The sequence below is a fragment of the Lissotriton helveticus genome, chromosome 8, assembly GCF_964261635.1.
Source record: "Lissotriton helveticus chromosome 8, aLisHel1.1, whole genome shotgun sequence".
Classification (NCBI taxonomy): Eukaryota; Metazoa; Chordata; class Amphibia; order Caudata; family Salamandridae; genus Lissotriton; species Lissotriton helveticus.
This window is the reverse complement of record NC_136069.1, coordinates 327553419-327575208: the sequence shown is the minus strand read 5'-3', so window position 1 is coordinate 327575208 and position 21790 is coordinate 327553419. Positions and strand designations below refer to the sequence as shown.

The 21790-nt window shown below is 41.2% G+C and overlaps 1 protein-coding gene across 4 annotated transcripts in view; it reads left to right on the top strand.

Moving 5' to 3' along the window:
* The window catches only part of SPATA13 (spermatogenesis associated 13), a 166748-nt gene extending 146704 nt beyond the window's left edge, over window positions 1–20044 (top strand). For all 4 annotated transcript variants that reach the window (XM_078657101.1, XM_078657102.1, XM_078657103.1 and 1 more), the window contains 2 exons: window positions 15276–15350; window positions 16034–20044. In XM_078657101.1, the coding sequence (XP_078513227.1) occupies window positions 15276–15350; window positions 16034–16209 (251 nt within the window). In that variant the 3' untranslated portion in view covers window positions 16210–20044. The remainder of the gene's footprint in view (window positions 1–15275; window positions 15351–16033) is intronic.
* Window positions 20045–21790: the final 1746 nt, after the last annotated feature.

Here is a 21790-nt window from a genome sequence, read left to right as displayed (position 1 = left end):
GCTACCTTAATGCCACTTCCAAATGATATTGATGATGATGATGAATATACAGACCATGACTGTCTCGATGTGACTGAACTATGCACCAAACCCAGACCCGACATCGTAGATGAGCCACTGACGGACCCAGATGAAGTTTTCTTTGTCGATGGCTCATGTGTAAGAGACGAAGTTGGGCAGTTGAGAGCAGCTTATGCTGTTTGTACAATTGAAGGAGTTGTGGAAGCTGGGTGCCTGGAAGGAGTACACTCCGCTCAGGTAGCCGAGATCATTGCCCTAACACGTGCTTGCTTAGCAGGCAATCAAATTCGAGTCACCATCTACACCGACAGCCAATACGGGTTTGGGGTAGTTCATGATTACGGGCAGTTATGGTCTCAAAGAGGGTTCATGACTTCTTCAGGCTCTCCCATTCGCAATGGAGAGTTTGTGCGCTTGTTGTTAGAAGCATTGCAATGTCCAGCAAGTATCGCAGTTGTAAAGTGCATCGCACATACCAAAAATGAGGACTTTGTTTCGAAAGGCAATAGAGATGCTGATGAAGTTGCGCGGTATTGCGCAGAACAAGGTTACTCTTTCACAGAGGTGGATGTGGGTGGAATAAATGTAAGAACTGAATTAGCCATGATACTGGAAACTGTTGATACTTGGGATGAACTGTCAACCATGCAAGAAAATGCTCCTGATTCTGAGAAAGAAACATGGGAAAAGGCAGGATGTGTAATGGGTGAGACTCATTTTTGGGTCTCAGCAGACGGCAGAGCAGTGTTGCCCAATGAGATGGTGAGTCCAATGGCTAGACTCATACATGGTCCCGTACACTTAGGGAGAGATGCTATGCTGAGAGTGTTTAGACAGACTTGGTACAATCCTAAGTTTAGAATAGCAGCAGAAGCAGTGTGCCAGCGTTGTGTGACCTGCCAGCAGCTGAATGTAGGGAAAAGAACACCAGTTGCACTAAGTCACATAGGAAGGTCTGGAGGTCCATTCAACAGAATGCAGATAGATTTCATTGAAATGCCAAGATGCAACCGCCTCCGCTATGTCCTGGTGGTTGTTTGTGTGTTCTCCAGATGGGTTGAGGCATACCCTACACGTAGGTGCGACACCCTCACAGTGGCTAAGTTACTGCTTAGAGAACTTATCCCTCGGTTCGGGGTGCCGGCCTTTTTGGAATCAGATAGGGGAACACATTTTAACAGTGAGCTTGTGAAGATGATTTGTGTTGCACTGAATATAGACCAAAAGCTCCATTGCAGTTACCGACCAGAAGCCTCAGGAATTGTGGAACAAATTAATGGCACGATCAAGTCCAGAATAGCGAAAGTTTGCTCCTCAACGACCCTGAGTTGGCCTGACGCCCTGCCATTAGTACTCATGAGCCTTCGTAGTACCCCAGACAGAAGAACAGGGTTGTCACCACATGAGGTGTTAATGGGGAGAGCAATGAGACTGCCATCTATTCCAGCTACTGCACTGTTAAATATCACAGATGATATGATCCTGGACTATTGTAAGGGGCTGTCTGACGCCATGCGTTCTGTGTCCCTTCAGGTGCAGGCTGCAGAGGTTCCAGCGTGCCAGGGCCCTTGCCATGACCTGTATCCTGGGGACTGGGTCCTGGTGAAGAAACATGTGAGAAGAAGCTGCTTGGATATTCGTTGGCGTGGGCCCTACCAGGTCATCCTGATCACAAGTACAGCTGTAAAGGTGGGAGGCCTGCCCAACTGGATACACGCGTCGCATACGAAAAGGGTTCCAGCACCTCTGGAAACAGCTCCTCTCTCGGATGGACGTCCAGCAGAGGACCAAGAAGCCATAGAGGGGGCTAGCCAAGCTGTAGAGGTGCCAGTGGAAGCAGGGAACGAGTCTGACCAAGCTGAGGACGGTCAGTACAACAGCGAAACAGAAGACGCTACGGAAGGAGAAGACAGCTGGGAGTACGAGTCTGACCCTGACAGGTCTGAAAGAGAGCGAGAACAGACCAGAAGGAGAAGGAGTAGAAGGGCACGTGGAGAAGCAAATTGGCCACAAAGAAGAAGTTCTAGCCTGAGGTCAACTCCAGAAGCAACCCTTCCTCCGATATCAGAAGACTCAGACCCAGAAGAAGGTGCTCAGGGCGCTGAAGCATCAGACCGAAGAAGGTCAAGAAGAGTGCGTGTGCCTAACAGAAGATACTCCACACCTGAGTGGACATATCTGGCGACAAATGTCTGTGAAACCGGAGACAGGGAGGATCCGAGCGGTGGTGGTGTCCAGTTCTGAGCCCATTATCACCGTGGAAATACAACTGTTGGTACCCGGTGTCGAACAAGAAGGGTCACTAACATTCGTGCTCCCCAGACCTCCCCGCCTCAGCAAGTTAAAACACATGTTTCTTACAGAATTGAAATTCCCCGACTTTGGCACCACGATAACAGCACATGAAGAGCATACTCTTCGCATGGAAATATTGAACTATGCTATTGAAGCTGCAACCACAAATCTAATAGTCGATTGTTAAAGGACTTTGTAAATAAAGCAAGCAGAAGAAAAGAAGATTACCTAGCGCCCAGGAAGCAGAGAATTTTAGGGAACCCCTTGAGTGGATGGAGAAGGGCTAGGGTTGTCTTTTTGAACTGTGAAAGGACTTTTTGCGAAAAAGGCTGTCAGCCTCCAGCTGTGTGGATTCTAAAGACAAAAAAGGATTGAAAGAGACTGTAAAGGAACGAGAGGAAAAGAACTTTTTTTGCAAAGAGAAAGGGAAAAGCTAGATTGTCTGACGAAATGGAGGCCGGCACCCCGAACCGCAGAGCTAAATGTATAATAGGTACACTAATAGTAGGAGTGATAATATTAATAGCTTTAGTGGTAACAATTTCTTATGTAAAGGGACATGAGGAAGAGGTAAAGGTAACTGATGCGAATTCTGTAGTAACACTTACACCTACTGTTGCAGGTGAGAAAAGGGAAAACACTCAAGAGAAAGCGTTATTGGCTGCAGAAGCCCGCAGGTTACATGTAGACGAGTCCCAAGGAGACTTTAGGTCAAATGCTTATGCTAAACTTTTGTATGAATACGTGGATGCCATGGAGGTTAAGGATTGCTACGTCTGCATGCAGTTGCCTGCGTCTGTAGATGAAGGAATTCGATATCATCACCTCCCTCTGACATATGGCATTACATGTAGCTTATTGCTTAGTATATTTTATGAGAGAGATAGTTTTGAATACTATTTCTCCAATTATGATTCTGTGTTGCCAGAAGTCCCGAATTATAAGCAGATGAATAAATGGGATTACTGGAAGAGTGAAGACAGATTGGCCAAGTTCTTCATTCCTTGGATTACCTTAGATACTTCACATGCCCGTAGAAATAATCTGACATGCAAGGTGTCAGAAGTCGAGAAAAAGTTCATAGGGCAGGTGGATGATCGTTACAGGAGACAAAAGATTTTGAAAAAATCAGGACAAGGGAAATTAGATTGGACCGAGGAAGAGAAGTCACACAAGAGAAAGGGTAGTAGTGGTCCAATAGCTTTAGATAAAGCGCAGAAAGGAAAGTTATGTCTTCACCGAGCCAAAACGTATTATGAAAATGTATACGTGGGTGAAGTTGACTGTGAACATGCTTTTAATTTAGAGTACTACACTAAGGATTTCCTGAAGGGAATGCAAGTGATTCCAAATGTGTATTTTGTATGTGGAAGAAATGCTTACGTGAGACTACCTGACAACTGGTATGGATCATGTTACTTGGCAATTGTCTTCCCCAAAATATATCATGCACAAGACTTATTGATCATTGAGGGTCAGACATCATCGAGGGGAAGGAGAGACTTAGGCGATGCAGAAATGGTTGGAGATGTCTTTGGAGCTATGTTCCCTCTTTTGGGAATAATCCTTAATGATGTGAAAATTAGACGACTGGCAACAGTTGTCGACAGGTTGTCTGCCAGCACTGCTCAGTCCTTAATGCTGGTAGAAGGAGAGATGCAATCGATAAGGGCTATGGTTCTTCAAAATCGGCTTGCATTAGATGTCTTATTAGCAAAAGAGGGCGGAGTCTGTAAGGCTTTGAAGGTTCAGGAATGTTGCACTTACATTCCAGATCTTTCAAAACCCCTTGAGAAAGTTATTAAGAACATAACTAATATACACAAAGAGATCGAAGACTTGAGTAGAGAAAATGTCTGGGAAAAGGTGGGCCACGGAATGAGTACAGTTGGAGGGTGGTTTTCCACCTTAGGCAAAAGCTTTATTTGGTATATCCTAAAGCCTATCATCATAATATTGATCTGTGGGATAATATTGTGGGGATTGGTGAGGGTATTCAAATGGTACAGAGCAAGAAGGTCAGAAAGGGCCCAAAGAGAACAGTTGCAGAGATTGGCTGCCATACAAGATAATCAGTACAGGAGCCTGAGAGCTCTGGAAGCGCAGAGAATGCCAGCAATAACTGCAGTTTAAATGTTAGTGATGACCCCGAGAGGTCATCAAAGGGGGGAACTGAGAGAGCGCAAACTGATATAAAAATATGAGTACATCACACTTACCTATAGAGAGCATAATTCATGAAGAGAAATGCCATGAGTGCTAATAGTATCTGAAATTATATTCTAAATGTATAGCTAATATAGAGATTTAAGTAGAAGTGGAATTAATACAGAAAGGTGTGACATTATATGATTTTATTAGACGTGATTATTTTGAATCTATGTCGTGTAGCTGTTAAACATATAAGATGGTCTGTGGTAAAACGCAGAACGTGGTAGGCCTCAGGGCCAGAGCTGGAGCTAAAAGGGAAGGTGTTTCTTTTCACGACACAGATTGTTTAACGTTTTTGGTCATTGCATTAATGGGCCATGATTTAGAGTAATGTTTTCTAAATAATAGAATAAGAGTTTTAACATGCTTTAAGTAAATGAAGAAATTGAATGCTATAATCATAATGTGAAATATTGTAGGCCTGAAATGTTTTAGCATTGATTTACACGTACATGTCTGGGCTGAGAAATGTTGCAAGCCTTTTTAGAAGTCTATGAGAGTTGGGTTCTTGGCGGCAGATATCTGTCTGCAACAGGAAAGGGGGGATCCAATTATAAGTGAATGAATAGAGGCCTGTTCAGTAGACGGCCCAGACATGGAGGAGGGTTCTGGAATGTTTAAGGGGTATCAGCGGGCCGGAGAAGAGACTGAGAAGCAAGGTCAACTCTAACGTCTGAGGCCCAATACAAAGCATCATGGAAAAAGCCTGAAGTTGCACCACGTGAGAGGCGTTTCGCAAGGGGCGTCTCAAATGTTGTTGACTATTTTGTATTAGGGACAGCACCCCTGGGTGGAGTTAGAGCAGAGACCTGAGGACCCTTTAGAGAGCGGATGGGTAGGCAGTGAGGGGTCATGACTGGAGAACTTTAGGTTTTCACCAAGAGACTTAGAGTGGGTGACTTCCCTTGGGGGTCATTCATTGCTGACACCTTTGTTAGGTTGGGATTTGGTTAAGTAGGGATACCATCTAGAACAGGGTAGGGACGCCTAACCTGTGTTCGTTTTCCTCCAACCTAAATGAAGGAGAGATATGCGTCTATGCTGATAGCTTTGCTATTTTTAGAACTTGTGTTAGTGATTTCTGTTGCTCGTCTGAGGGCTTTTCGAGAGCACATGTATGTAATTGGACCTGTGTATCTCGTGAATCTCATTCTGAGATGCTTGTATTTGCAGCTCATTATATCTTTACAATAAACTTTTGAAACCTAGAAGTTGTCCGTGATCTTTAAGAGTAGAGTCCTTTCTTGGGTGAACTAATTTGCAGATAGGTGTACTGTTTCCTTCCAAGACAGGCAATAAAGGTTCAGTCGACCAGATCGAGGTTTGGATCAATAGATATAAGGTATCGATCAAAATCTCGCCCTTTCACACCTGATGTATCCCACCCACAACTCCCTCATCTGCTCTCCAGGCGCCCAGACTTTTACTTACACTTTCTTCCTTGGGTATACCGCACATCCCCACAATTCGGTTGTTCCCACCCAGGTGAGTAAATGCTAGCGCCAGGTACTGTCTCCAGGTTGTTGAGTATGAGGTGGAATTGGTGTGCAGATGGGTTTCCTGCCCGGAGGGCTTGAGGCTGTGATGGTAAGAAGCACAATATCGATTTCAGCCCTGCTATCCTTGTTTCTGCCTCCTGTGTGTGGCGAGCATAACTTGAGGGGCATTCGGAAGATGATGCATGTGGGGTAGATATCCTCACAGCCGCTCCCTGCCTGGCAGTGGGGTTGGAAGTGCACTTCTGACCCCACTTCTCATATACATAGCTTCATGTTGTTAAATAACTAAAAAAAAACAAGATATCTGTGTTTGTTGTAGGAAAAATGGCCAAATAAAATGCCGCAAAATTGCCGCTAAATTTCCATATTTGTGCCGCTAAATTTCAATTTTTGTGCCGCTAAATTTGCTAATCCATGCCGCTATATCCTGGGGGGTCTGAATAGTAGCACCTGTCTTATACAGCGCATCGAAACGACCGAAGTGTGATATGAAGCACTATCTAACAAAAAAAGTCAGTTGCTTGCGGGACAAATTCGAACAAACGCATGGTAAGGATGTTGGTTGGACACCCTTAACTTAACTCTACGTTACTCAAATGGTCTGTCTGGCGGACAACAGAGCGTCATGGCTGGTGGTGGCAGAGATATCCTCTTTAGAGCCAGCCCGGTCGAGACATCCCTTTGTGAGCTCCCTGGGAAGTGGCTATCTGCCTGCCGGTCTTGGAACAGAAACACGGCTGGTATGTGCAGAAAAGACTGTCAAGAAGAAAAATGAGAAATGAAATAAGCTGACACGCATTTCCCCAAGCACTGACCGGGAATGAAAACCATATGGTAATATTACAGTCTGAGACCTTGCTCAACTTCCGGGCATATTTCTAGTGAGATGACCCACCCCCTCAGACAGGCAGGTGCGCCGGACATGACGCTGTGCCAGGATTTGCCTTCAGAGGCAGAGTTTTGTATTTAGCGCTCCCTTTTCAGTACTGATTGGGGAAATGATACCTCACTTAGCTTGGAGAAGTGACCGAATAGTTGGCCACTTTGTTTTGGGCCGATTTCCTCTCTAGGGACTGTAATTTACTGTAAATGTAAATTAGCTTCTTCGATTGCATAATTCCTGTACTTTTTTATGGCCAATATAGTACGTCTACATACACATTTTATGCACATTTATGGAAATTCTCATGTGGGCAATTTAGGGTAACATTGAATGTGTATGTTTGTTTAACTCGGTTGCTTCAGAGAATCGAAGTTAGCTCCTGAACGAGTAGTTTTTGGGAATTCTAAACATTTTGCTCTTAAATACCAATGCATTCCTTGCCTCACCCAGAGGCCTGTTAGCTGTGTATGTGCTTTGCTAAGCAGCATTGTTTGCAGTTTATGCTGCGGACGCAACCTTGATGATACACCACCAGGTCTTTGAGATACGAAAAGTCACAACATTTCACCCACACATTGAATTGCTCTCTTTATGAATTACCTGGAGAACCTGTGGCTCTTGTTTACATTTTAAAGCTGATTGTTAATGCCCTAAACTCAAAGGCCTGTTTCACTAAGGTATATGAGCACTTATGTTTAGTATAGGTGTTCTAGTATTTTTATATACGAGTGTAAACTCACTTTAAGTATTCGAAAAAAGTAAATGTACCATTATGAATTTATTTTCTCACAGGCAATGCTACATCAATAAATATAGTGAAGTTGTGCATGTCAGAAAATTGCTGGCAGATGTAGGCTGTGGGAATTCCAAGGTGGAAATGCTTGACTAAGGGGCTGATTACGCCTTTAGCGGGGCAGCATGCCACCGCCCTGCTGCAGCACCGACAAAGTCGGCCGCCCGCCAGTTTAGGAGCTTTCTCTTGGTCGCCAAAGCAAGTTTCTGCACCTTATGGACTGTTTAGGAACTGGCCGCACATGCACACAGAGGGCACACCGTGTGCCCCCCTGCATGTATCCCAGTGTACACAGGGCCCCTTTTGTTTTCCCACAGCCATGAAAAGGCTGGCGGTGGGGAAACACAGAATATGCTTGGTGGTGCCGCTGCGGCTGTCGGGCCACTGGTGCGGCGGTCTCTGACTGCCATCACACCTCCACCATGGTTTTGGCGGTCCAATAGACCGCTGAACTTGTAATCAGGCTCTAACCATCTTTACAACCACAAACATATGAGATTGGATGCAGCCTGTGATAAGCTTGAGATTTACTCCTTGCAAGTGCAGAGGAGAATCCTTATCTTCGGTGAGAATGGCAATTGAACACCCTCAAAATTGGTGGGTATTTTTTTTCAATTAAAGGGAAGTATTATCATCATGGAGAAACAAAAATGAAACGTTAGCAATACACGGACTGTAATTGCTCATGCAAAAATATTTTTTCACTAGAGTAGCTAGAATTTCTCAAATAATTCAAGAACTGTCTAGAATAGTGCAATACTTGCAGCTTACCTAGGTGTTCTCTCGAAATTCTCTGTGTAATGTATTCCAAACGTCAGCTTATGGTTAGAGTACATTTCTGACTTTAAAAAAAATGTATTATAAGAATTGGGCCCATACTGAATAGTCTATGAAGAAGGCCAATTTGAAACCGCGACGAAGGGCCATATGTAGGAAGCCAAATTGCGATCGCAAACGTTCAAATTCGCAGAATTTTTGCATTTGCGATGGCAATTTGTACAGTGTGCTATGTAGCAGACAAAAACCCACTCGCAAAATAAGGAATCGCAAAATGTGCGATTCCCTATTTTGCGAATGCATTTAAGGAATCCCAAATTGCGATTCCTTAAATGCAATGTAGGAAGCAACCAAGTTGTGCGATTTTTGGCTTAAGGAATCGCAAATTACCACCAACTTCAGGTTGGTGGTAATATGAGATTTCTTTGAAAAATGCACTTTTTTGCATTTTTCAAAGTGCCATGTTGCGCACATACATGCCCTTAGCGCATGTATGTGCGCCACATGTGCACACATGCTTATTTCAGGGTTGCAACAGGGTGTCCTATTGACACCCTTGCAACCTTGAAATTGCATTCTCAATTTGCGATTCTCTAATTGGAAATCACAAATTGAGAATGTCTTCCCATTCATTCCTATGGGCCTTCTAGCCCATAGGAATGAATGGGAAGGTATTCCTTATTTGCGAATCTCAATTTGCGATTCGCAAATAAGGAATATGTAGGATTCGCAAAATAGTTTGCTAATCGTACCTACATTGCGTTTTGAGATTCTCTAATTGTGATTCCCTAAAAATCTCAATTTGAGAATCACAAAAACAGTTTTACCTACATATGGCCCTAAGTCTTTATCGTAGAAAAGCCTATTCCAAACGAATCCCAAACCTGCACGAATCTAGTGTATCCCACCTTTGGAACGTGCACTGCAAAAAAGTGTTTTGATATGTTATGCCTTCTTTTCTGGAAAGAGTTATATGTTTGTTTTTTTCATCTTTTTGGGAAATATTTTTCTTACATTTTTTACAATAACATAACACTTTATATACCACTTTCCCCTTATCACCATCAATATTCATCTGTGAATAGCAGCTCTAGTTCCGATTCACGACTCTCCAACCTCCAGTGGATTAGGTTCTTCCATCATCGTTGTTACTCTGTTGTTCAGATCTTTAGTAGCGGCTCGTTCACTTCGCTGTGTGATTCATTTTTCGGTGTTTGCGGGGGAAGAAAGTTCTCTAGTTTCTGTTAATATTTACTTTCTATTTTCCCAATATTTTAATACTTTTTTAAGCAGCCTCCTCATCATAAATGATCTCTTCTGCTTCCGTACACCAGTACATATGTCTCTCCTAGTCCGTTATTCTTGCGGTTTCTGGATTTATCAATTTCTTTTTTTGCTTTGTGATTGCTGATCTCTGATTGATCAGTAATTTTCAAATCTAGTTAGATCTGTGTCCTTCAATATTCCCAAATAGTACAATAGTTGTGTCTATCCGTAGTGGGACATCGGTGTGTTTTTTTCTATCCTTACCGGTATGTCTGATCAGTATTTCCTCACCATTTTGCACATTCATTACCAACGTCTAAAATTTCCCCGCTGTCCACATCAGTGGTGTGTGTGGTAGTATTTTTACAGCCAGAATCTCGTAGTGGACTCGTCACTCAAAAACAATTCGGATTAAAGTATGCTGGCTACTTTCCTAAAGCAGCAGTTCTTTTACAAGGAACCTTTTGAAATCTGGGAATTTCTCTGTTGTTGAATTTACTGACGAAAGGTCGGTCTATTTCCAGTCAATATGATTAGTTGTGTGAGATGCCTGCTGCGTTGTGAGGCAAGTCAGTGACTATAAAAACAGAAACAGAGAACTGCCTGCCAGGCAGTCCGCACCTGGGTCCTGGTCGATACAGTGCGGCTGAGGCGAACTCTTCCTGCAGGGCTGAGACCTGTGCTTCATGCTCGGCCAACAAGGTAATGTCTCTTGGTAGTTTTTCTATGTAAATCCGAACATTTTGTTCTAAGATGCTGCTATTGACCAATTCGTTTTCTTGCTGTAGTGAAGGGTTCTAAAATGTTGTTTGCACCATTGCTGTTAGGAAGCTAGGTAGCCGCCTTTGGGATGCTGTATAGGAGGATATACTTGTTAGCGGCAGGGTCGGCCTGGGACAGAAAATAGGCCCGGGCACAAAAATCAAAGTGTCCCTCATTAGTGATTTATATAGCTTTTAAAAATGGACCAATGCTTTCACATCGGGGCAATTTGAACTTGTAGAGACACTGAATAAATGTTTTGCAAGGTATGGAAGAATGCATGGGATTGTGCTTTCTACAAGCAATGTTTGCTTTCATATCAGGGACATTAACCCCATTGATGCTGTCGTTGAACGTTCGGAGCACTACCTGGCTGGTGCTGCAAACGTTCAACGGCCGACGCGGCCCCTCCCACTCTCTCGAACGCCCGCACTGCGCCGAAATAACGGCCGCAGTAAACGGGTTAACAAGTGAAAACCGTCTTAGCAGACCATTAAACCTGCCCACAAACAGCCAAAAAAACGGCCCAATCACTGACGTGTGAGCCCATCCCATCGGGCACTGCCTGGTTCCTATTTAGGCCAGTTCCGCCCTGGTTGTTGTGAATAATACAGCACGAACATGAGACACCAGTGGGGCACTTTTTGGGTCTCTTAAGCTAATACAACCAGTAGAGCTTGTTGCTGTGATTGTCACCATTTGTATCACATGTATCTGTTCATCAGTGTTTAATTACTGCACTTCGGGTTTTTAGATCCATTCTGTCATCAGTTTTGATTTTTTGCACCCCCTCCAATCAATTCTCTTTAGTTACGGCCTTAGTTAAATTAAGTTAGTATTTTGTGATGAGAAATCTGTGAACACCGATTCAAGGAGAACTTCTATAAAAGTCACGTAATAATGTTGAAAGTTCAAAGATCACTATATTAATTTTCCAGTGCCATTAGTTCCAGTAGTATATTCCTAAACCCTGGGTTAACTCATGTCCCTCTAGTGATGTACACATGTATGTTTTTTAGTAGGACATGGCACAGCACTACAATGATCTATCTATCATGTGGCATGGGATATTGCCCAGGTTTATGATGATATATGTGTCTGTTTTAGAGTGGCATATGGAACACCTTAATGATGTATATATGTGCTTGTTTTAGAATCTGTCATTGCAGTGGAATCAATCCATGTCTATTTTCCAGTGGTATATAGTACAGCAATATAGTGATATCAGCACTAACAAAGCATGCTACATCTGAACACCCTATACAACATACAATCTTATTTGTAAATAAATACATTTTTTAATATTCCGTTTTTTAAACGAATCTATTTTTTTCCTAGAGAATGTTAGTCTCAGACAAAATGAAAAGAAAAGAGTTACACGTGTACTCGCATACGGACTGCTTCATGATGATTTGTTCTGCAGCAAATCTGGAGGTGCCAGTGAGCATCCCAGATATTTCCTCAGCCACTTTAAACCTTATACACAAAGTGTGATGCTTTGAGAAACCTTTAAATGTTTAATTTTCATTCACAAAGGTTTACTCAACTGCATCTCCTACTTTGCTCAGAGCAAATCTCTGTGAATCAAGCCCATTGTCTCTAAAATGAAATTGAAGATGTGAATATGTGGACTCTGAATACACCACTTAAGTGAATTTTACTTCTTGTAAATCTTCTCTACTAAGTCTTCCGTCCCTTCAGCTTTTTTGAGATGGGAACCGCCCACGCATTTCTAAAAAAAAAACGATTAGGAAAAAGAGGAAACTTATTGCTGTACTGTAAGAGATTTTTTGTTCAAATACATACCAGTCTGTAGATGTATCTGGAAATCGGCCAATTTCTTGATACATTTATTTATGTGAAAGTGAAGTTTAGTGCAGAGATCTGTTAGCACTTCCTAATTTGTATATGAATGTATAACAGCTTGGGTCTTATTCATGCCTCTAACAGTGGTCAAAATAATACAAAGTCCTTCACCGCAGCATGCGAAAAACGAAGTTCGGCCCCACAGACTCATAAAGACAATGACAACCATAGTTAACACCACCGATACAGTTCCTACAATATGTAAATTAAGTGCACTCTGACTTCTGTTTTTGAGTCCCAATCGGTCTTTTGACATGTCATTGCATCGAAAGACTAATAATCTTTGTTTAGTTAAACTCAAACCATTAGATTACCATGCTTAAAAACAACGATTTCTAAGCTAAAAGCTCAAGACTGGAAGAGTGCTGTCCTCTTGCCAGGGCGAGATTTGGCAAACCTATTTTAAACCCACCCTCGGAGTTGAGGAGGTTACATTTTCTCACCTCAGCCCATGCTCAAAGAATTAAAAAAACAGAACGCACCTTCCCATTGAGAAGAACTTCATGCCTTAGGCTAAAAAAAAAAAACATCCTTGCATACAGATGCAACTCTATACCACTCAAAAGAGCTAGTACTTGAATACCTAAGGGTTTGGAAAGACAGCTACCTCAAACCATGAATGGGGAAGTTATCCATTTTAGAATAAGAGTTTTGCCACTCTGAGGGTTCAAATACCCTACAGGCAGACAACTAACACATTGCACTATTATGCTCATTTGTAGTGGCACACAAAATAATTATATAAAGAAAACATTTGTGTTTGCTTCTGTGACCAATTTGATTTGATAGTTTCGGCCACCAATTGAAAATAATGTGATATATTAGTATAACATAAATAAGTGACACGGCCCACTCATTTAATCATTTATTAAGACTTGTGTAGGCTGCTAACTACTTTCCTGAGTTTCTGGAAGTCTCATGGACATGTTCAGTGTTGATGAGCGATTTGTGATGGGACTGATTTGTTAAATAATACTGAACATGGTACAGAAACCATGCTGATGGGCATCTGGAACAAAAAGGCCCTGAAGACAGTGGACAAATGTTATTTCAGTCGCCCTGGATATTTGGTGGCATTGTTGATGCGGACCTCCTTCTCTATCCAAATAGGTTGTCAAGGCCAATGGCAACGCTCTGCTTAGGTTTAATGACATTATAGACAACAGATCCACACAACTAAAAGTAGGACCGTTTGTAAGTCCTGCAAGGGTGTCCTTTGATATTTATATAATTTCAATTGTTTTAAGGGGCTTCTTATTGGATCTACTCTGATGATAGCCTACCACCTCCAAGTGTGTCCTATAACCAAAGTTTATTTACGCCACTGATACAGCTTCTGCTGAAAATTTACCAGCGGATGAAACTGAGTTGTAATCAGCTGCACAGTAACATGTAAGAGTTTCACTCTAGTGGAAAATGGAAACACCATGCAACATCCTTTCAGCTATTAATTCTAATGAGAGCTGACATTTTATAATAAAAAAGTCAATGATCAGGGGGAACATGAGATTCAGCTCTAGATTGTAATTTTTCAGGACCTGAATCTTTCAATGCCTCCTCCTCAAGAGCAGAAACAAAATTATAGTTGAAGTAGATGCTAATCCACAGCTGGTTTACTTTACCACCTTTTGTGCTGGACCATCCCCAAAAATTGTTTCAACATTGCCATAAACACTAGTATCATTTTAAACAGGGCTTAAGAGGAAGAACTACATCATAATCGATTAGGATAGTCTGTTGTTTGCTTCCATTTCCAATGATTCAAACTAGCATTTCACAGCTTTAGGTGCCAACAAAATCTTGTAAAAGGAGGAATAAAGGGGATCCTTACAGGCATATAAGAACCTCGTAATCAACTAGTCTTTACAGACCGTTTTCTGAAAGATACAAACATCGGTCTAAAAGCGCATTATCATTTTCAGGGCAAGTCATAAAGCCTAGAGCACTCTACTTACTGTTGTTCTGGCCTTCCTGCTAATTGTGCTCTTTGAACTACAATTAAAATACAGTGGGCTGTGCAAATTTTCTTAATCAGTTATTAGGGATTAAAACATGAAATAAGGGACAGATCAGACCTAAGTATTGGATAACCGATACAATAATGTTACTGACTACAGTGAAAAACTCTGCTGTGCTTTTTAAAGCTTTATGGTTGATGGTTGGTGTGAACAATGTCTCAGCCCTATGTTCCATGCGAAACTAACAAAACAGGATAATGCTTACACAAGTAATATGAACCCAGACCACCATTATTGAACCTCTCCAATCAATAAGAGTGGTGTACTATGATTTCTACACCTGTGCCTTCACTTATCCGCATACCCGCTGGCCTATATTTGTACTGTGGATTTAGCCATTCAACTGTCCATTCCCACTAGTCCCAATTGTAACTTAATTTCTCCGTGATTATAGTTAAGTACAGTAAATATGAGTACTTATCCTGGGAAATTCAGCACCATCTGTTGCTGATGTACTAGTGTTTGACTTATTCATGGTCAATTAAGCTGGCACCGAAGAGGTCGTATACTGTTCTCTTTATGCCAATTCTCTTACACATTGTTTGAACTCATACGACTTAACTCTTGAGCCAAACACAAAATATCCTATCGCAAAGAGTGAAGAGGTTTAGTTTGTGCATTGTTTCCTCATACTGGTGGTGTATTGGGCTGAATAGTATCTCCCCGTACACTTCCTGTATTCAGACACTATCTTGAGTTTGTGCTAGAGGCCGAAGAGATATCCTTGGAAACAGAAACTATTAGAATATTTCTTTTACGCCACCTGTTTTTGTGCCCGTAAATAAGCATCAAATGTAAATATAATATTTGATTACCATTAGAGTAATAAGAACTACTAGGATACCAAATTCAACTGTACTTACGGTCTTGTCTTTTATATTTAGGGATGGAAATTTCAGAAAATCAGAAGAAGCAAGCCATGCAAAATGCAAAAAAGTCCCGGAATGGAAAGATGAAAGGTAAGAGCGCGTGAAATGCTGATTACGACAAACACTTTTGATTGCCTTCTTGCTGTATTGAGGCTGGCCTCCTGTAGTGACATAATCACTCACATTGTTTATCAACATTCCTAACTTGCCCATCAGATTTGCTGATTTGCGTCTATGTGCTAAGAAACAGGTAAGTACACAAATGCCAAGCGACAGACAGTAATAACATATTGGGCACCTCTTTTACACATTGGGCATGAGTATGCACTGATGTAGTGCATTAATATCATACAAATATTTAATTATGCATCGAATGATTGGGCGATGACTTCAAAGTGTGGTTACTGTACATCAAGTCGGCAACCGATCACTAATGAGTATCTGCATGCTTCCCTGGAGTAATAATGTCATTCATTGGTACAGTGGGAAGCACACATGGAGTAATGTATTGAAAACATACTAGAATCTGCAGTATTTGTGCATTAATTAAGTAGAGGCAGGCTGGATTTGGCCCTGGTCAAGGGTGCACATGTTTCACAAGAGTAGCTGCAGGATTGACTAATCACAAGAAAGGGGTCAGTACAAACCGACGGGGGGAGGGGATATAAATGAGTGATTGTTGGAAGTTGTGGACCTTTGACGCTATTATTTTTTACAGTGTGTGCAGTGAAATGTTCATGTTGATCTAACACAATGTTCAACTTCTGCTGCAGGTGTCAACGGTTGCGCTGTACCTCCTTCACACCAGAACTTGCACCCCATGCACCAGCGGCATATTACGGTACCTACCAGCATTCCGCAGCAGCAGGTCTTTGCACTGGCTGAACCCAAGTGTAAACCAGCACCCTTCTGGCACACCTTCACCAAACTTGCACCATTCAAGAAGTGATGATTGGAAGCTTTTGACTCTTTTGGATTCTACGCCGACCTCCGGAGGAGTTCTGCTCCTACGAATTGTGAGGTGGAACTAAAACTCCTAGGGATGAAAAAAAAAGCATTCCTTCTGCAAGAAAGCAACCACCAGTCTCAAGCAGGAACTTGATGATTTGGTAGATTTCTGATGAAACTTGTGAACAATGGCACTGTTGAAGGAAAGAATCATCAGGTGTCGCCGCCGGTGGAGATTGTAGACTTCAGTGCATGAGCCAGACTGGTGTTCTTCAGTAAAATATACACCTGTATCTGTTGTCATTTCAAAACAATTTGGTCTAGTAAGCTGTTTTGCAGATATCTGCTTGCCCAAGTTCTGTTCAGCCAAAAACAAATTGTGGATATCATACTCTCAGCTTTAATCAATGGGGAAAATGCTGATTTTTCCACTAAATGTGCCAGTAGCTAAAATGTTTTAGAAGGCATTTGACCCGGCACCAGTATCGGAGGGAACGGATTCAGAGTATTTGTTTCGTCTTTGGGGGCAGACATCTTTGACTGTACTGTAGCAATCATATGAAAAGTATCAAAGAGGCTAAAGGCATCTATCAAGCACTTTCCACACTGTACACATTGCAAACCTTATTTGCAGAACTAAGATATGATTTATTGTTTTCTCTTATTTAAGCACAGCTTCATAGTACTAAAGTTTGTCAGTTTTTCATAATGAAAAAAAATCAAGTTTAGTATAAGAGTGGGATCAATGTGACAGCACACAGGTGGTACCGTGATTAATGTGAAACTGGATGATGCTCGTGCAGTGCAGATGGGAAACCCAGAAACCAGTTGTATAAACTTTAAAAAGGTTCAAGATGGCTACTGTGACTGGCATGGAGCAGAAGTTCAGCTTCCTGGTAACCTTCAAAGCACCATGTCTGGTACATTCCTCTGGTTGAGGTATGTCAGGTGCCCTCCTTTGACAGCACAGTGTTCTGCAATCTTGTTTTCTTCATTTTTTGCTGCACCTGGACTTGTAGGATGAGGAGCCCCAGATTGCTTCTGAAAGTCCCTTGTTGATTCATTTCCCAACATCATAAGGTGCCAGGTACATTCTCACACTCTGTGGTCGAATTATGAGGATTATCGTTTCCGTTTATTTCATTCCTTGGTCTGACCACAGCAGGGCCAGCAGCGGTTTACGTCAAATGTAAACTCTGTACCCTGTCACTGGTATGAAGCGTAAGTTGGACTAGACTTGCCTGACTGTTGAGGCTAGCTGTAATTTACTCCCTTACCTCAATACAATTACAAGGATATGGGAACTGTGGCCCTTCAAACAAAATTTCCCCATAATTTCGAATAAATAACATAGTCATGTAGCAAATAAAACTGACAGTAGATTACATCATATTTATATACCACTTTAATGTTTTTGTTTTGCTTGCAACAAAAAGAAGCATTCCCAGTTTTTCTTAACGCAGAAACACTGTTTATGTATGGGCATTAGCTATACTTATTTCTTGTACCGCCCCAGTAATCGTGTTATAATACAAATTGTTTCAGAAAGGACCGGGTACAGAGTCTTTATACTTTCCCAGAATTCTGTTCAAGCTATCTGGCAAATCATGGACTATGGACCTCTGGCATGGCCTTCAAAATAGCTGCTCTTTAGGGTTCTTGAAATGTGCAGTTCTGTGTGTGTAATAAGTTTGTAATATATGAAGAACAAATCTATTTTAAGGGTGCTTTTGTAGATGTTTTTTACCAGTTCTGTAATGCTGTTTTCTTGCCTATAGTAATATTATGTTTATTTATGCTTTACTGTAGATACTGCAAGTTACTATTGTTTAATGGCTCAACATAATATTCAAGGTTTCAGAAAAAAAAACCTATTGTTTAAGTTCTGTTTAAGGAACTGGTCAAAATAATGAGGTTTATCCCAGTGTGTGCTTGAAGGTGAAAGGTTTCGACCTCAGTGACTAGCAGTCACTCAGTGATTCTTTACAAAAAATGTTTTTGTGTTGTACATGTTAAATTGTGAAAACAAAAGTGTTAATGATCTTCTCTGTATGGCTTTGCAGTAAGTGCAAAGGTCTCTTGAATGATGCTACACTGAAGTGCTAAGTATGAAGTAGCTGTAATGCTTTCTTTACTGGGCTTAATACACACAGGCAGTCTGTTCTGTCCTTTGTTGCAGAGATATCACTGCTTTTCCTACATATGATATCCACGGTTATTTTAAGGCTACTTAACTGTAGAATTTGGGTGCTGAGTTCATTCATGTTTTATCAATGACACTATGTTGCAATCAAATTTAACAAGGAAACCATATATAATAACATTTTAGTGTGTTTTCAGAAACACATGAACTCTCTATTCAGGTTGCTTTTAGTTCGATTGCTTACATTTATCACCATCATAAGTGTCTGAATACAGCCCAGTTCAACAGATATGTGAACTGTTCTGAACTGTGTTAGTACAATATCTGGTACGACCTTTACTGACTGTGTAAAAAGATTAATGGTAAAGCCACACAAGTAGAAAAAAGTTTGAAAGCAGCCTCTCGTTATATCACATAATCTAATTAGACACGTTGATGGGCTTAATTAGTTGCTATGCATAGTTGCATAGGGAGGACTGACAAGAAAGTCTTTGATCTCAGGATCATGGTATGTGAAAGCCAGGGAGATTGTAGCTGTAAGATTAAAAGTCACAAAGGTTTCAGTCAAGGTTCTGTGTTCAAAACCATAACAATCCTTTAATGCAGATGCTAGGACTCAAAGTTGGAAAGAAGTTAAATTGTTTTAAAGTAACAATTTACAGATGCTCAGATTGGGCAGCTTTTTAAAACAATAGATTAATAGTTGAAAATGTAGTGTTGACTTTTGATGACTAGTTTTGAACTTCAGATTTTAATTAAAGACACCTATTTTCTTACACTCATCAACACCTTCTGGGTTATTCTGTTTAGGATATTGCATAATAGTGCTTATGATGAATAGCTACCAGCCCAGTACATTGGAAGCACCCCTTCGGCAATGAGTAGGAATTTTTGCTGACAGCAGTGACTCTCAGGTATGCGGCAACATATTGAATCTTGTTGCACAAAATTGATGCTCATACAATTCATGTTGTGTGGGAACCTGGGAGGTATTTTTAGTAATAACATGTGTTTCGCACACTTTGGATTTGTTACCCATGTAACTGCAGGGTAAAGATCGAAACATTAGAAGACGCTTGCCAAAAAAGCACAGAACTTCTTCTAAGTGGCCTTTAAAAATAATTCACTGGCCAAAAATTCGGAGCCAAAGGACCTTAGCCATTTTGACCCCTTATCATTGCCTTCCCCTCTTCTACTTGTGGATCTGGCATTTATATTCAGGAGATGCCTTATGAAGGATTTTGTAATTTAAAGAACTATGTTTTGTATATATTAGTAATTTGTCATGTATTACATGTATACAATGGTGTGTGTATGTGTATATATATTCAACAATATATATACACATATATAATACATATATATATATATTTGTATCTATATTATTTTGTCAAGCCATTTGATAACCTGTTATGTATTTTTGTATTTGCGGCAACATGACTAACAGGCCATGTAATTGATTACACGGCTACGAGACACAAACATTGGCTGTTGACAGCTGGAGAATGATGTACAGTATGGGACCACTAAAACTTGATGTAAATGTGTTAAAATAATCTATGTGGCACAAGACAGATTTCCTGTCTATATTTTTGTCAGATTGTGAAAATTGTTATTTTTACTGTAAAAGATGTCAAGTCCAAATCCTTTGTATAAATTTCCATTAAACAAAGTGCAATGCACCTTACACCTACCACTCTATCCTTTGTTGAATCTGACAGTGTGCTTATCATTCATTACTGTCACAATAATGGATGTACGTTCTTACACCATTATTATTGTATGTTTAAGCAAAATGTGTAAATGTGATGGCCCTGTGCTGTTTTTCACAGAAGTACAACATGGCTATAATAGGATAATAGAGCATTGAATCATGTTGGGTTGTTGATACCAGAGAGGCAGGTGTTCAGCTAGAGTGCAAAGGTAGCCCAATTTTTTTTGCATATGTCCATACTTTAGGCCAGGATCTCCAAACGTTTCTCTAATAAGAGCTTCTTATGTTCAATGAAAATTATCCTGAGCTACTAATATTATCAGTGTTGCAATACTGACTACATCAGACAAGATTACACTAGGGCTTACTTTATTCACAATCACCAGCAATGATCTCCTCCGTGCATCCGGCAGGATTGCCAGCAATAAAGTAGAAAAGTTTTGTCATTGGAATGCATTTACTTGGGTAAAACATATGTTGGACGCTGAACTGGATGCTACTTGTGTAGGAGGGGAGACATATATCCCAAATACCCTACTCTAAAAACATGAATAGAAACTAGATCCCCCTAGGATCCAGAGGAGCAACACAAATACACGTATTTGTGTTTTCGTAGCATATTGTCTTGTTTTTAAAACTCAAATGGATCGCACATAAGAATCCTTTAACCCAAATAAAGATCTTAAAATACATCAGAGCCCTGAAGAAGTCCGTATGAGGATGAAACGCGTTGGCGATTATGAATTTTAAGAAATTAAGAAAAGAATAAATATTTTCATAACTACACTCAAAATCCATCAGTGTTTCTTTACTTTTTGGGAAGATCTTAATATACTGTTATCTAAATGTTGAGTCTTAAAATTTGTGGAGTATAAACAAGTTCCATTCACATGATCTATTAGTTGAGTGCTGGGCCACCCCTTGTTCTAGTGGCACTTTTGTCACTCTTTTTGGAACATATGGAGGTCGTGTTCCAGGCCACTGTGCACCATAACATGCAATAGACCAAGCCTAGATAGGGTATTGCTGACTTGTGTGGAATCTTTAGCCTCGACTCTCCTCTCCCTTTGAATCTCTACAGTTATGAGGCCCATAGCACCCCAGGGGTGGCACTTTGAGGCTCGCAGTGTGTCAGGCATAGGTTAACAGAAAGGTCGAAACCATGACCAATTGCCACCTGTCAGCTGGGTACTTCCAGGAAAATGCCTCTTTCAGCTTATTGTCTCCCTGTAGCCACTTAGGAGGTCAGCCTTATGACCACTGGAGTCCACTTTTTTTCCAGGTTGCAACAGGGTGTAGGTCCAGTCCTTCAGGGACTGTTACTGACAGCAGGACTAGTGCTCTTCTGATCTCCCACAGGTTCAGAAAGTGTTCTCAAGTGGGTGATTGGAGATGCCACATTTATGTGTGGCAGTAGCTTGTGGTGGGGATCAATGTTCCATCTAATTTTTTTCCTCTGTGCGGCAGTGTAAGGTCTCTGTGCGCTGCAGCCAAGGCTATGTTTGCTAAGAACCAGACTGCGCGTGTGGGTGCAGCAACAAATATCTGTGCAAAAATCACTCCAAACGTTTGCTTAAAAAGTGAAAAGACGGTGCATTTCCACACATACAGCGCCACATGATGGGTCTTAAGGCAGGTTTGCAATTTAGATACACACACCATGACATGTATTGGTTACACAGGCAAGTACATTTCAGCTTTAGAAAAGCACAGGACTCCCAACGG